This window comes from Panthera pardus, unplaced genomic scaffold, assembly GCF_024362965.1.
Source record: "Panthera pardus isolate Hobbes unplaced genomic scaffold, ASM2436296v1 HiC_scaffold_22, whole genome shotgun sequence".
NCBI classification, from domain to species: domain Eukaryota; kingdom Metazoa; phylum Chordata; class Mammalia; order Carnivora; family Felidae; genus Panthera; species Panthera pardus.
In genome coordinates this window covers 49,747,898-49,763,229 of record NW_026526788.1, presented here as the reverse complement: position 1 = coordinate 49,763,229, position 15,332 = coordinate 49,747,898, and the positions used below count along the sequence as shown (strand labels likewise).

The 15,332-nt window shown below is 40.4% G+C and overlaps 1 protein-coding gene and 1 pseudogene across 7 annotated transcripts in view; one reads left to right on the top strand and one right to left on the bottom strand.

Moving 5' to 3' along the window:
- Nucleotides 1-5,335, top strand: part of PANK1 (pantothenate kinase 1) — a 101,589-nt gene extending 96,254 nt beyond the window's left edge. For all 7 annotated transcript variants that reach the window (XM_053909723.1, XM_053909722.1, XM_019445048.2 and 4 more), the window contains 2 exons: nt 10-135; nt 3,857-5,335. In XM_053909723.1, the coding sequence (XP_053765698.1) occupies nt 10-135; nt 3,857-3,916 (186 nt within the window). In that variant the 3' untranslated portion in view covers nt 3,917-5,335. The remainder of the gene's footprint in view (nt 1-9; nt 136-3,856) is intronic.
- Nucleotides 5,336-13,621: 8,286 nt separating this feature from the next.
- On the bottom strand, nt 13,622-14,075 carry LOC109264286 (60S ribosomal protein L26-like; annotated as a pseudogene).
- Between the last annotated feature and the right edge of the window lie 1,257 nt (nt 14,076-15,332).

The following is a 15,332-nucleotide window of genomic DNA, read 5'->3' as shown; positions in this document are numbered from 1 at the left end:
TTTTTCCAGAATATTGACAGAGTTGTGTTTGTTGGGAATTTTCTCAGAATCAATATGATCTCCATGAAACTGCTAGCATATGCAATGGATTTTTGGTCCAAAGGACAGCTAAAAGCTCTGTTTTTGGAACACGAGGTAGGTCAAGTCTACATGGACTTAGTCATCCTGCGTGGAGTGTATTGGGTGTTGTCTAACTTTCGAGTGAGTCCCTCCGTTTTAAAATTGGTCAAATAGAAAGAGTTGCCATTTAAACTTTGCACTTAGACAAAGGATAAAGAAGAACTATATGTAAAATGGAAGCTTTCTTCTCCAACAATCAGGACTTGTAGTTGGTTAATAATAATTTTAAAAATCAGGTAAAATGGGTAATCATTAAAAAATATCTCTCTACTTTAACCATTTTAATATAAAAAGTATAAATGTTCATGCACTCACAAATTTTTCAGTGTAGGACCAAGGTTTATTTTGAGCATGGATTGGAACTGGAGCATGGATTTCTGCTGATTGGAACTCTGCTGTTATGCTTTCTGTTTTTTTTAAAGTTTATTTATTTATTTTGAGAAAGAAAGAGAGAGAGAGAATCCCAAGCAGGCTCTGCACTGGCAGCGCAGAGCCCAACTGGAGGCTCGAACCCATGAACCATGAGATCATGATCTGGGCTGAAGTCGGAGGCTTAACCGACTGAGCCACCCAGGCGCCCCTGCTGTTATCCTTTTTTTCATAATCTGCAAGTATTATATAGCTTCTTTGATGTCTGATCTGTGTCTTTAAAATGGATTAAGAAATTAAAGATACTTATGAAGCAATTTGTTTGCATAATCCTAGATTTTCTCCTCAACCTTTCATATTTGGTATCCACCTACGTAGAGAGGTTTGTGACTGCTTTTTTTCAGTCTTTTTCAAGAATTTAACTGGGGGTTTCTGGGTGGCTCAGTTGGTTAAGCATCCAACTTCAGCTCAGGTCACGATCTCACGGTTCATGGGTTCAAGCCCCACGTTGGACTCTGTGCTGACAGCTGGGAGCCTGGAGCCTGCCTTACCTTCTGTGTCTCCCTCTCTCTCTCTGCCCCTCCCCTGCTCACACTCTGTCTCTCTCTCTGTCTCTCTGTCTCTCTCTCTCAAAAATAAACATTAAAAAAAAATTTTTTTGAGAATTTAACTGGATTTTCATAGAAATGTCCATTTATTTTGTACTCTTTTTATTGGTTTAGATGATACATAATTAAATTAGATTACGACATTAACAATAAAAGTGTCCTAAACAAATCTGAGGATAAACACAGCTGACTCTTGGCAAGCAGACAACTCTGCTGGCAGGAACGGAAGTGCCAGGGCTGCTCAGAGCAGCCTGGTGGCCCAGAGAGGCTGGTGTCCCTAGGCGTTAGCAACCTGTTTGCACAGGAAGCGGAGATCAGTTAATTCAGAGTCCCTTATATGGAGTTTCTATAATTCTATACATCAGAGGTTTCTAACAGTAAGCAAGGGACCTCCCCCTCTTTTGCCCACTTCCTCCACCACCACCTTTAAAATCAGTACTTTAAGGGGCGCCTGGGTGGCGCAGTCGGTTAAGTGTCCAACTCTTGATCTTGATCTCTGCTCAGGTCGTGATCTCGCAGTTCACGAGTTTGAGACCTGCATCAGGCTCTGCACTGATGGCAGATGGCATGGAGCCTGCTTGGGATTCTGTCTCTCCTTCTCTCTGCCCCTCCCCTGTTTGTGCTCGCTCTGTCTGTAAATAAATCAACTTAAAAATAAAATAAAATCAGTATTATAGAGAGCGACAGTTTATTTATCACAGGAGGTACCTAATCCCTGGGGTATATTGTAGCAGAAAAAACTTTGAGAGAACCAATATTGCAAACTTGTAATGAATAAGTACTGTGGCATTTTTCTCATCTCCAAACTGAATTATTTATTTGAAAAGTCGCTGATGCATTTATAAGTTACTTACAGTTTTCTAAGCCCATATTTTGTTTTCTTAAAGCAGCTAAAGCAATAAGAATTTAAATAGGAAAGACTTAAGGCTTAGTGATAGAACTTAATACTAAAGAAAGCCGGTTTTTTTGTTTTTTGTTTTTTCGGCCGACCGATAGCATGGAGTGATAGAACTTTGGGGGAATAGAGTCCGAGAACTTTTACCCCCCTCCCCCTCCAACCAGAGCAGCTCCCTTTTTATCTGCTTGTCTATCGTTTCCACCTAAGGTTTTGTTTGAAAAAGAAGAAAGCACCTCAGCTTTAAAAAGGCAATTAAAATGAAAAAAGAAAACCACTGTTCTAGTTCAGCTAGAGTTGCCATATTTAGTGATTAAAAACACAGGACACAGTTATTTTATCTGGCATTTATCTGTATTTTATCTGGCAACCCTAAGTCCAGATTCTCTTCAACTAAGGCAGAAAACAAACCCTGCAAGCCATCAGGAATTAAAAGCCATCTACAAGGCACATGGGTGTTAGTTGGTGGTAAAATAGGGAGTGAGATCCAACATTTTGGGGAAAGTCATTTCTGTAGGTGAAAATGTAGTCACCTGTATTGGTTTGTACAATCCTAGGCCTCTGTGGACTACGGCTTTGCTTTGTTATGCACATATCGTAACTTAGTCTTTATGGCCAATGAAAGTGGGGCGTTTTTATAGTCCCTTGTAAATATCTCTCAGAAAATTCTCTGCGTTCTTAAATTCACTCTGGCTTCGGCAGGCCTTCCTGGAGGACACTGTGGAGAGAGAACTTTTGGGAGGTGCTGGTGAGGTGATTTTCCTGCCCCGCCTCAGGGGTCCTCATTCACTCCTTCTCATTCATTCCACTAGTAGGATTGAGAGTAGTCAGCTGAGCAGTTAAGAGCACAGCATCTTAACTGACTAGGAGAACTTAGACAATAACTGTACGTCTCCATCTTTGTGTGAGTCTTCGTAAAGTGGGATGATAATAATATTTATCTCATAAAGTTATTGTGAAGATTGAATGAGTAAATTCGTGTAAAGTGCTTAGAACAATTTTTAGCGTAGGAGTGCCTGGGTGGCTTAGTCAGTCGAACATCCAATTTTAGCTCAGGTCATGATCTCACTATTGGTTGGTTCGAGCCCCATGTTGCAATTTGCGCTGACAGTGTGGAGCCTGCTTGGGTGGGATTCTTTGTTTCCCTCTCTCTCTGTCCCTCCCCCACTCATACTCTCTCTCTCTGTCTCTCTCAAAAATAAATAAACATTTTTGAAAACTTTTTCTAGAAGAACAATTTTGGGGACGCCTGGGTGGTTCAGTTAAGTGTCTGACTTCGACTCAGGTCATGATCTCACCGTTTGTGAGTTCGAGCCCCGCATGGGCCCTGTGCTGACAGGACAGCTCAGAGCCTGGAGCCTGCTTGGATTCTGTGTCTCCCTCTCTCTCTGCCCCTCCCCCACTCGCACTCTGTCTCTCTCTCTCAAAAATAAATAAACATTAAAAAAAAGAGGGGCGCCTGGGTGGCGCAGTCGGTTAAGCGTCCGACTTCAGCCAGGTCACGATCTCGCGGCCCGTGAGTTCGAGCCCCGCGTCAGGCTCTGGGCTGATGGCTCGGAGCCTGGAGCCTGTTTCCGATTCTGTGTCTCCCTCTCTCTCTGCCCCTCCCCCGTTCATGCTCTGTCTCTCTCTGTCCCAAAAATAAATAAAAAACGTTGAAAAAAAAATTTAAAAAAAAAAAGAAAGAAAAACAGGTATATCTTCTAAATATTATTATTATTGTTCTACTGTGCATGGCAGGGTTCAGGTTTGAAGTTTTTCTCATCTACAACATTAGGGGGCAGCATTCCCAGAATTATGAAAAACAGGAGGTATCTGGCTGTTTAGAGATAACCGTGCACAAGTTTCCCCATTGCTTTTGTAGGGTTATTTCGGAGCTGTTGGGGCACTGCTGGAACTGTTCAAGATGACTGATGACCAGTAGTGATGACAGTGGATAGAAGAGCCTTCTGTGAGAACAGAGACCTGAGACCTGTCGCTGGAGGAGGTAGATGTCGCTATGGGACGGAAGCCAAGCCATTATGGCAGATGAACCTGCTGGATTTGTAAATAATTTAAAATCCTTCTAGCTGATCTTTTACTCTTGGGTTTTGAGCTTATGATTCAAAATGGGGAATACAAGAGTTTTTTCTGTATACTGTATTTTTAAAACACACACACACACACACACACACACACACACACACACATATTTGTGCAGAGAGGCCAAACCTATGAATTTTATGCATTAACCTTGAAAAGTTGTATGAGGTTTAAGAAGGACCCGAAGTGTAAGTGCTGTTTATTTTTCTTCTGGGGTTTACTGATCAGTGTGGTAATTTTAACTTCATTTAGTAATTACTCTAGGAGATCTTACCTTTACTTATATTCATCATGACGTTTCATGATTTGCTGTTGGTTTCAAATGAAACTACAAATCTGGCATGCTTTACTGTGAACACTATTTTGTTTGTTTGTTTCTTTACCTTTTTTTTGTCTTGTTTTTTTTCTGTTTGAATGTCTTATGGAGAAAGAGAGTCCTTCCCCCTGTTTCTGTCGTCAGATGACTCCCTCTCCTCTCCAATACCTTTCTTTAATGTAATTGTTTGTACCAATGAAGGGGCTGATCAGCTCACTAAGAGTGAAGCACGAGATCGAAAGCGTTCATGAATTTTGTGAGTCAGGCAAAAGTTGAAAATGATATACAATGAATATACAGTGTTTTGTTGGATTTACTTTACGTTAGGTTATATTAAATTGTGTTCTCTGATGAACTGTCCTCATTCATACCCACCATATGAGTGGCAGCAAATCCTTATGCAGGACATTGGAACTTCCCGGGTGAAGTCTCCCAGTAGATTAACCGTTCACATTGGGAGATGGGGGAGAAGTCATGGGTTGACGTGTCAGGTAATAACACCTATTTGTTTTGTACACGTATGTACATAGGAGCTTTGTAACAAGCCATCTTAAATAATAATTTTTTGATTTGAAGTATTTCAAACTGAAAACTGCATTTCAATCTCAGTTTCTAATATTAAAAAAATCATGGTACTGATCTATCTATACATATATTTTTTCTTTTTTGAAAGATGTCATTGGCACCGATGGGTAACTTTCAAATGAGAGTCTTGTACAAATATTGAAACGCATGAGGTCTAATGACTTAGAACTGATTAATCTTTTGAACTGAGCATATTGTTGAAAGGGATCTTTGCAGGCACTATGATTACTCCGTGGTGAATCTTTCCTTCTCTGCCTCCTGAGCACCATCTTTAATTGCCATATCTTCACGTCTTGGAGAACTCGATGTTAACTGAAGTATTCACTTGTCTGGTTGAAATAAAGCCTGTTTCTGTTGTGATGTGTTTAGTGTATATGTTATTTTCATTTCTTAATCTTCATGTTCATATTATCTGCTTTTGTGCCATAAAATGAGTGTGTGTTGTATTTTAGCTACTCTTCATCTCATAATTTGAGGCTTTCACATAAGGGTGTCTTCAGTTGAAGCTTATAGCTCTAAGCAGGGATTTTTTTAAAATAGCTTTATTGTTCTTATACAACTGATTCATTGCCAGAATATCATTACTATCTTTGGCAGTTCCCCCTCCCCCCAAATTTCAACATTTGGTCATCACAAATACATCTTATCAACTTCCACCTGGCTTTAAAAAATTCAAGCAACCAAGATGTTCTTGAAAAAGATAAATGTAAAAATGTACATATTAGCTACATTAGTGCCTTTTTTTTGATTATTCTCCTCAATCAATCCTACACTCCTCTGTCAGGGAATAGCAGACCTTGGATTATGGTTCTGCAGAAGAAATCAGGGCAAGTTAGTATAATTATATAATTTTTTAATTATCTGGAATCACTTGATCTTTCACTGCAAATGTGTAAAGCATTAGTTTAGCTGAGGAAATCAATTATTCCATTATACAAATATCGATAAATGTAGGCTACATATAGCCAGCCAGCCTTTTTTTATAATGAGAAACTTGTAGCTCAAGGATTTTTATATTCACTTGAATCATAGACACTTTCCTTTGGCTCAACATTGAAAAGAAACTTGACAAGACTAAGGAATTTTTATCTTGAACTGTATGAATTCAGGACGGCCAGGTGTTCCGGAGCACGGCTTTTGATTGTGAGATAGCTTCAGTGTGGATCTAGCTTGGCCATTGGTTAGCTGTGTGGGTAAGCCACTAAACCCTCTCTCTAAACCCTGGTTTCCTTGTTCATAAAATGGGGCATACAGTTTTTACCTCCATATCTAAAGAGCTTAGCACAAAGGCTGGCACATAGGACATGTTAGCTGTACTGGGAAGAGAAAAACAGATGTCTTAAACGAACATGTGATATCAGTGGTATCTAATCTTCTAGAATGTGGGGAGCCCATTGTAGCACAGAGATACAGATCTTCCTATGCTAGTACATGTCCATAGCCCTGTGTCCGCAATTCCAAAATTCCAAACTCTTAAAATGTATCTTGATAACTCACTTGACAGACAAAGCTGACTTCGGGATTATTCATCACACTCTGTAGGACTCCTCATGTTTTGTTGCAAAGCTACTGATATGTTTGATTACAGGGTACCACCCCAGACCCTACTAGGGATGTTAAGTAGCGAACAATTCTGAATTTTGAAAAACATCTGGTGCCAGGAGTTTTAGATAAAGGAATTGTGGAAATGTAGTTGTATTCTTCAGCTTAGGTAGCATACACAGATTCAGAGTCCCTTTGTTGGGAACTGTTATTACAGGTAATTTATGCTTGACCTCATCCAGTCATAGAGAATAAGAAGCTACTTTGCGCCAGGAAGGAGCTGAGGAAACCAACAGGAATTGGCTATAACCCCTGCTGTTCTGCAAGGGAGATAAGTCTCAGACCAATTTGTGTCAAAAAGTGTCACGGGTGTCATTCACAAATATTTACAACAGAGAACAAAACAAAAACCTACCCTCCCAGAGCTTACATTCCAGAAGGAAGACAGACAGATAGATAATCACTAAATAAATAATGGTAGATCAGTACTACAAAGAGAAAATGAGGTGAGGTAAAGGGCGAGAGAGAGGGTAGTTCCATTTAGAAAGCGGAAGGGGAAAAAGATCGTTGGTAGAGTGGTCAAAGACAACCTCTCCTCCAAGGTGATGTTTGAGTGGGGTCAGATGAAGTCGGGAACACACCGTGTGAATCCCTGGGAGGACATTTTTTACTCCTGGCAAATGAGAATGGAGGTTTTGAGGAGCTGCAAGGATTCCAGTGTGTGTAAACAATGGGAAGAGCGACAGGAAATGCAATTTGAGGAGTAGGTGTGGGCCAGGCCCAATGTGAGGTCTGTACGTGAGGGGAGAGGGCTGCATCTGAAGGAGGAACTGGTCACTTCTCCTAGAGGAGGGGGCTCAAGAAGTTCTCATAGAGTCCCAACCAGTGAGTACAGACCACTTGAGTGAACCAGGGCGGGGAGGGGGGAGAGCAGGGCTTCCCAAGCGGAGAGAGCAGCGTGAGAGAAGCATTGAGAGAAGAAACAGTTGGGTTTTTCAGGGAACTAGAAGCTGTTTGCTTCAGCTAGAGCCTGGTTAGTGCCAGAGAAACCAGATACCAGGAGAGAGGAAATCAGCCAGATTATGGAAAGGGTTGTATTGCATGCTAAAGATTCTAGTGTTTTCTGTAGTCAGGGCCGAGCCATCAAAGGGTTTCAAGTCAAGTGAAACTACAATTAATCTGACTTCAAAGTGGTAACAGAGCAAAATATCCTACTGAGGTAAAGGAGTAAACCAGTTATGCTTTCGAATATAGAGCACCATTTTATTCTCATGTTTACTTCAGTTCCTCTGTTGTGTCGGACCTCATGCAATAGCTGCTTAGTGGACCACGTTTCTCTGTAACTAAGAGGGTTATATAAGCTCTTGAGAAATTTCCCACAGGGCAAAGGCTGCTAATAGCTACAACCCTGCTATGATTCCCTTTAGTGATTAAGAAGATTTCAACACCAGTGATCACCATTAACTCCATAACTTGTGAGAACTGTTTGGAGAGAAGGCTCTTTTGCTCCCAATGATCAGAAGACGACCCCAAATTTGTGAGGAAAATTGAACTAATGCCCATATTCTACTGGGTCTACCAGGTGCTCGTTATTCACTCCATCTATTTAGTTTTGACAAATTTCATTAATTTGAATTAGTTTTGACATAATTAATTTAATAATGCCTATGATCTGGGAGGCATTGGGTAAGTTCCGGGATGCATTCAGTGGGAGTAAGACAGCAAGGCCCCTCCTTTCATCGGGCTTACATTCTCACGAGGGAGGTGGACTTTCAGCACATGAACCGACAAATCAACAGGAAAATAGCATTTAGTGATCAGGCTGTGAAGACAAGAAACAGGGTGATATGGCGGAGAGGGAGGCAAGGGACTTCCTTAGTAAGATGGGCATAGGATACAAATATGAAATGACGGCCTCAGCTCTTGAGGAACGACCATTAGGTTTATCTTGCTGTCATTCACTACCACCTCCACAACAAAAATGGGAGATGTGTTTGGGAAGCAGTTTGGAAGTTAATTCATTTTCCTTTTATTTTACTTAGAATAATCAATTTAGTTCCCATACGAGTTCAAAATCGTTATGTTACACGAGATAATATTCATTAATAATGCACCGTTTTCACTCCTCCCTCATTTCATGAAACAGTATTATTTGAGCTGTTCACTTGAATCTTTATTGTCAATGCCTTTGTCATTATCAGGGTCATTTAGTGGTTCCCAGAGCGCACCAAGTCTGACACACGGCACTTTTTTGCATCTACTTATGATATTGACACTGGATTATTTTTTAACCAATCCACAAGCACTTACTCCCGCAATGACCTCACTTGTTTGTTTCATTTTTCAAAAGTGTTATATTGGCGATGCCATAGTGTAACCATTTATGTAGTGCCTTTTATGGTACGCTTACAAAGGTTAGTTTATGAGTATTCATCACTTGCAATACAAAAATAAAAGATAATGATAAAAGATAATTAAAAGTCTTTGCCTCTTTTTTGTGCTCACTCTATCAGGTAAACACCAAACATTCCAAACTAGAATGAATTGAGGTTATTTCACTTAATGTTGTCACCAATTCTCAACGAGTTTGCAGTGAGAATTCATCTTCCTAAGCATTCTTGGGGTGCCTGGGTGGCTCAGTCGGTTAGGTGTCTGACTCTTGGTTTCAGCTCAGGTCATGATCTCAAGGTTTATGAGTTCAAGCTCTGCATCAGTCTTGACATCCGCATCCACTGACAGTGTGGATCTTGCTTGGGATTCTGTCTCCCTCTCCCTCTCTCTCTGCACCTCCCTCACTCTCTCTCTATCCCTCTCTCTCAAAAAAAAAAATAAATACATAAATTAACTTAAAAAATTAAACTTAAGTAACTTTTATAATTTTAACAAGTTTGACATGCATATAATCTAAATTAAAGTTAAGTAAGCTCCAGAAGACTGAAAAAAATAGCAGTACCCATGTTTTCTGTTCTTTCTTGTTTTTTGTCCCTCTTTCTCTTTATACTTTATTAATGACACATGGTACTTCCTCAGTGTGTACAGGCAAAGCCAAGGGCTGGGAAAGGGCACTTGGATATGTCAGACCACCAAAGTTGTAGCTAATGTGCAGAGCTACCGGAACGATCCTGACTGGAGGATTATGGGGAGGGGTATGTTCAGCATTCCACCCAATGCCTGGGTATATTTTTATCAGGAACTCTTTTTTCAACATTGGCTGTTGTTCTTTCTTGTTTTATCTCACTATTCTGAGCAAAGCGGCTTCCCAGATAAGCGTAGGGTGACAAGTGGAAATTTTTTGGGTAGTTGTATGTTTAAACATTTCTAAAAATATTTTTATTCTGTGCTCATACTCAATTGATAGTTTGACAAAGTATAAAATATTAGGTTAGATTTTTTTTTTCCCAGAATTCTGAAGGCGTAGCCCTCTTATTGTCAAGCTTCCAGTGTTACTGTGAGAAAGCCTGATGTCATTCTGACTCCTGATCTTCACATGTGACTTCTTCCCCCCTCTTTTTCTGGAAGCTTTTAGAAACTTACCAACTTCTGGCTTCAGCCCCAACCTGTAAAGAGCTTGGAATTCATCACTCCCATCCTTATAAGAAAAAAGCTAAAAACTGAAAATCAATAACTTTTCTTGGGCTCATCAGAGAACTGAGGTCATAGGGCAAACTGCCAGCCTGAAATCTGAAGAGACAGAAAATCACAGCTGAAATCAGTTTTCCTACCTCCCATTAACTGGTGGGTACACTTACATGACAATTTTGACAAACCGGTGGAGGATGAGTGTAAACTAGCAGAAGAGAGAGAAATTCCTGGGGGCCTGCAGTCTTAGGCGGGGGTCTCCACACTTTCATGTGCCTCCAGGAACTCCATCAGGCTCTCATGGTGAAGAGGTGAGAAAAATTCTCTTGTGTCTCTGGCAGAGGGACAGTAAAAGTAACCATTTTGAAATTGGTCTAGAGTATTCTCCATGAAAAAAGGCTGGTTTCCAATGGTCAATATTTTTTTTAATTTTGTAATGTTTATTTAGTTTTGAGAGAGAGAGAGACAGAGTGTGAGTGGGGGAGGGACAGAGACAGCTGGAGGCACAGAATCCAAAAGAGGCTCCAGGCCACCCAGGTGCCCCTCCAGGGGTCAGGATTTTATCAGAGATTTATCTCACCTGGGCAGGGTGGGGGGGCGGGGGGGGGGGGAGAAATTCCCTAACTTCAGCTTCCTTTTGTATCCTTATCTCAACTAAGGCTGGGGAAAGAAGAGGGAGTACAAGGAGGAGGTGGGAAAAGGGGAATGCTGGGAAACATGAGCCCACAGCCCAGGGACACAGGCCCACTGCAAGACTGACATTTCCTCTTAAGATTATGAAAGTTTCCCCTCCTTACCTCCTACCACCACATCAACACGGCTTCAGTATAATAACAGTGGATTACAGCTCAAAGAGAGCTGTAAGGTGAAGATTCTACTTAAGAACTTATTAGGGAAACTCAAAGACAACAGAGGAGTTACAAACAAGGACACAGGGGCATCTGGGTGGCTCAGTTAAGTGTCCAATTCTTGATTTCAGCTCAGGTCATGATCACTCGGTTTATGGGTTCGAGCCCCACATCTGGCTCCACGCTGAGAGTGCAGAGACTGCTTGGGGTTCTCTCTCTCTCCCTCTCTCTCTCTGCCCCTCCCCCACTCATGCGCTCCCTCTCCCTCTCAAAATAAATAAATAAACTAAAAAAAAAAAAAAGACACAAGGAGTTTGAAGCCTCTGCACCTACAGCTACAGCAATGTTAAACACAGCCCAACTCCTAGCCAGATTCACATAAATCTCACACTAAAAGCCATTGTACCTCAGTTTCTATTACCTAATACATCCTTTGTAGCTTTCAGCAAAAGATTATATGACATGCAAAGAGACAAGAAAAAACAGTCTGGAGAGATCAAGCAAGCATCAGACTCCAATATGACATAGATTTTGGAATTACCAATCAGGGAATTTAACATAAATATGTGAAGGATTTTAATGGAAAAGGTAGAACAAGAACTGATTGGCAATGTAAACAGAGAGATGGAAAATCTAATGAGGAATCAAAAGGAAACGCTAGAAATTAAAATGCTGCAACAAGAAGTGAAGAATGCTTTTGATAGGCTCATCAGTAGACCAAATACGGCTAAGGAAAGAATCAGTGAGCTTGAAGATATGTCAATAACATCTTCTAAACGAAATCCAAAGAGAGAACAGAATACCCAAGAGCTGTGGCATAATTTCAAACAATATAACCTACGCATACTTAGAACACCAGAAGAGGAGAGAGAATGGAGCTGAAGAAATGTTTGAAGAAATAATGGCTGAGAATTTTCCAAAATTAATGACAAATACCAAACCACAGATCCAAGAAGCTCGAGGATCTAGACGAGAAAAATACCAAAAAATCTACACCTAGGCATATCCTATTCAAACCGCAGAAAATCAAAGACAAAGAGAAAACTCTGAAAGAAGCAAGGAGTTGGAGAAGGGGGGTCTTACATACGGAGGGAACAATGCTAGGACTTAACCACTTACCACTTACAGTGGACTTCTCCTCATAGACCACACAAGTGATAAGAGAATGGGCTAAAAATATTTAAACTATTGAGGCACCTGGGTGGCTCAGTCAGTTGAGGGTCCGACTTTGGATCAGGTCATGATCTCACCTTTCATGAGTTCGAGTCCCACATCGGGCTCTGCAGTGCAGAGCCTGCTTGGGATTCTGTCTTTCCCTCTCTCTGCCCCTTTCCCACTTGCTCTCTCTCTCTCTCTCACTCTTAAAATAAATAAACTTAAAAAAAAATATTTAAACTATTGAAGAAACTTCTCTGCTTCACCAGTATTCTGAACATGTATAATGATAAGCCTTAGTGTGAATGTATTTTTATTGGCTAAGCTGGTTACATAATGGATTCCTTCAAACTGAAAATTTGTATCCTTCATCTCTGAGAAATTTTCTAATATTATTTCTTTGATAATTCCATCCCCTCTCTGATCTCTTGTTCGGGAGCTACCTTGTTTGGATGTTGGACTTCCTGTATTGGTTGTCTAATTTCCATATTCCTTTTTCTTCTAGTTTTCATCTTAATCTTTTTGCTCCATTTCACCTTTATCTTCCAGCTCTTCTATGAAGTTATTATTGCTACTATTTCTACCATTATGCTGGATTTCCCAACAACTATTTTTATTGTCTGATTTTTTCATAACCTATGTTTTATTTTTCAAAAAAATATTTTGTCTTTTATGTTTTTACATGTCTGAATAGTCTCTCTTCCAAATTGCTTTTTTTTTCTATGTGCTTTGGTCTCTGTCTTTCGTTTTAGAGGCTTTCCCTAGATGTCTTGTGGTCCTTGTGTGACAAAAAGTTGATTGAAGGTTTAAGTAAGTGGTGGAACTTGATGATTGGACTTCACTGTAAGGTGATCTGGCTCAGCCATTTCTTTGGAGACACCCACTGTCAATATCTTTGGATCTTTTCTCCAGGATTCGTGATATCCTCCAGAGAAGGTGTTTCCCATCTCCTTTCTGGAAATATAAGCTTGACTGCAGCATTCTGGGAGTGGAGTGAAGAGAGGAATCTGAACTTCTAGAATAAGAGGCAATGAGGTATAGGTGGTACTCTGGAGCCACCTGCTGTATGAGCTTAGACAAGTTAACATCTCTGATTCACTTTCCTCAGCTGTCAAATGCAAACAAAATTTGTTAGGAGAATTAAACCGGTTAGTATATGTAAAATGTTTTAAAGACTACCCAAGCACCAGGTAAATGTTGGCTATCATCATAAATAGACTAACTTAATTCCCCTATTTCAATACCATACCCTATCCACAATAATGCCAAATGTTGATCCATCCAGGTGTCTCTCTCTCAATCTCTCACTCTCTCCTGTATGTGTGTGTGTGTGTGTAGTTATTTATTATTTTGTTTTCACAAAATTATTAATCAAAACAACAAAAGCAGATTTACAGAGCTACGTATCAATAACAAAACAAGAACGAAACGAAATGTTTGAGAGACATCTTGGAAAGTTTCAAAGGAATACACGTCAGGCTAAAAGTCTACAATTAAACCATGGTTGCACAACAGGTTATATTCATTCTTGCATTTTCTCATTAAGTTCTTATATTTGCCTTTCTCTTTTCAAACTTGTCAGGATTTGGCTTTGCATTCAAGAATTTTTTTTCTGATCTTTGTCCAGTTTTAGCCTAGTGAGAACCACCTCTTAGGGGTGAGAAAATAGATCTTGCTTGTGTGAATGCCACATGGAGAGTTGTACCATTAGCCTTCTCATGCTGTACCCACTCCCTGTAGATGACATATATCTTTCTGTACACTTGGACTAACTTGCCAGTTTGGTGACCTTTGCAGTATCCTTGAACCACCTGGCCCTCATCATCCTTGTTATGTGGGCCTGGCACATTGTACTTTTGCTGCAGCTTCTTGGACATTGGGAAAGACAGGATCTTCCTGTGCATGTGCAAGGGGGCATTGAGGGGGCGTTTGAGATTTTTGCTGTGGTCCAAGGTCACAAAGGAGTTGAACTTCATGGTGACCATCTACCTGGCACTGGGCAGTCTCCTTTAAATTTTATTTTTTGAGAGTTACTGACAATTTGCCCTTCCAAACAGTAGGAGCATACACATTGTACATGATTTTTGGTAGTGCTTACTTTCCTACACACTCATCCGCACTAGGTATTATCAATCCTTTCATACTTTCCAATCGTATAGATGAAAAATGATATCTCCTTTTAATATGCATAGAAAGTCTTTGAGATCTTCCTGATCCAGAGCTTTTGATTCTAATATTGGGAATTACAATGAACTTGTCAGGTCAAAAGAGAAGCTATCTTACAATCTTTGAGAAGGCAATGCAGTTGAGTGAATCAGCAAAAAAAAAAAAAAAAAACTGCAGTGAGCCTGCTTTGGTTGAAGCCTGTCTTTAAGCTAGAGTGTGACCGTGGGTGAGTCCCCTAACCTCTGAAAGCCTCAGTTAGTTCATCTGTAAAATGGGGATAAAACTAGTTATTCCCTTAGATGATTGTAAGGATTAAGTGATGATGAAAAAGAGCTGAGAACTGTGCCTGGCTCAGGTGCTCATGCTCAGTAAAAATCAGTCCTGGGCAATCCCCAAAGGGAGCAGCCACTCACACTACCTCTGCCTCTGCCTCCAAGAATTATGCGTGTGACCTGGCACATTATCTTTCTTTTTTGGTCTTTTGCAAATGCTGTTGTTTCTTTTTGTCATATGTGAGCAATCATTTTCTCTAAGTTCTGTAGGTTATAAAAGTGCACTTGTTAAGAACATTTAATGCTCTAAATGTCTCATTGGCTAGTTTATCCTCATGATATCCTCATGAACTAGGCAAACAGGCGATGCTATCTCTACTTTACATCAAGAAAGTCAAGGCAGAGAAAGCAAAAGAAGCTTCTCTAGGTTAAAAGAATAAGTTGGATGGGGCGCCTGAGGGGCTCAGTGGGTTGAATGTCTGACTCTTGATTTCGGCTCATCAGGTCACGATCCCAGGGTTGTTGGATCGAGTTTCATCCTGAATGTGGAGCCTGCTTAAGATTCTCTCTCTCTCTCTCTCTCTCTCTCTCTCTCTCTCTCTCTCTCTCCCTCTGCCCCTCTCCCCAGCTCACTCTCTCTCTCTCTAAAATAAAAATGAAAAAATGAAAACTAAAAGAATACATTGGTAGCAGATTTTGGATGAAAATCTCAATTTTAGTAGCTAGGAAATGCCAAAGTGTGGCTTTATTCCAGGGGAGCTAACTTGGTGTAATATATGAATGCCTACTCTAGTA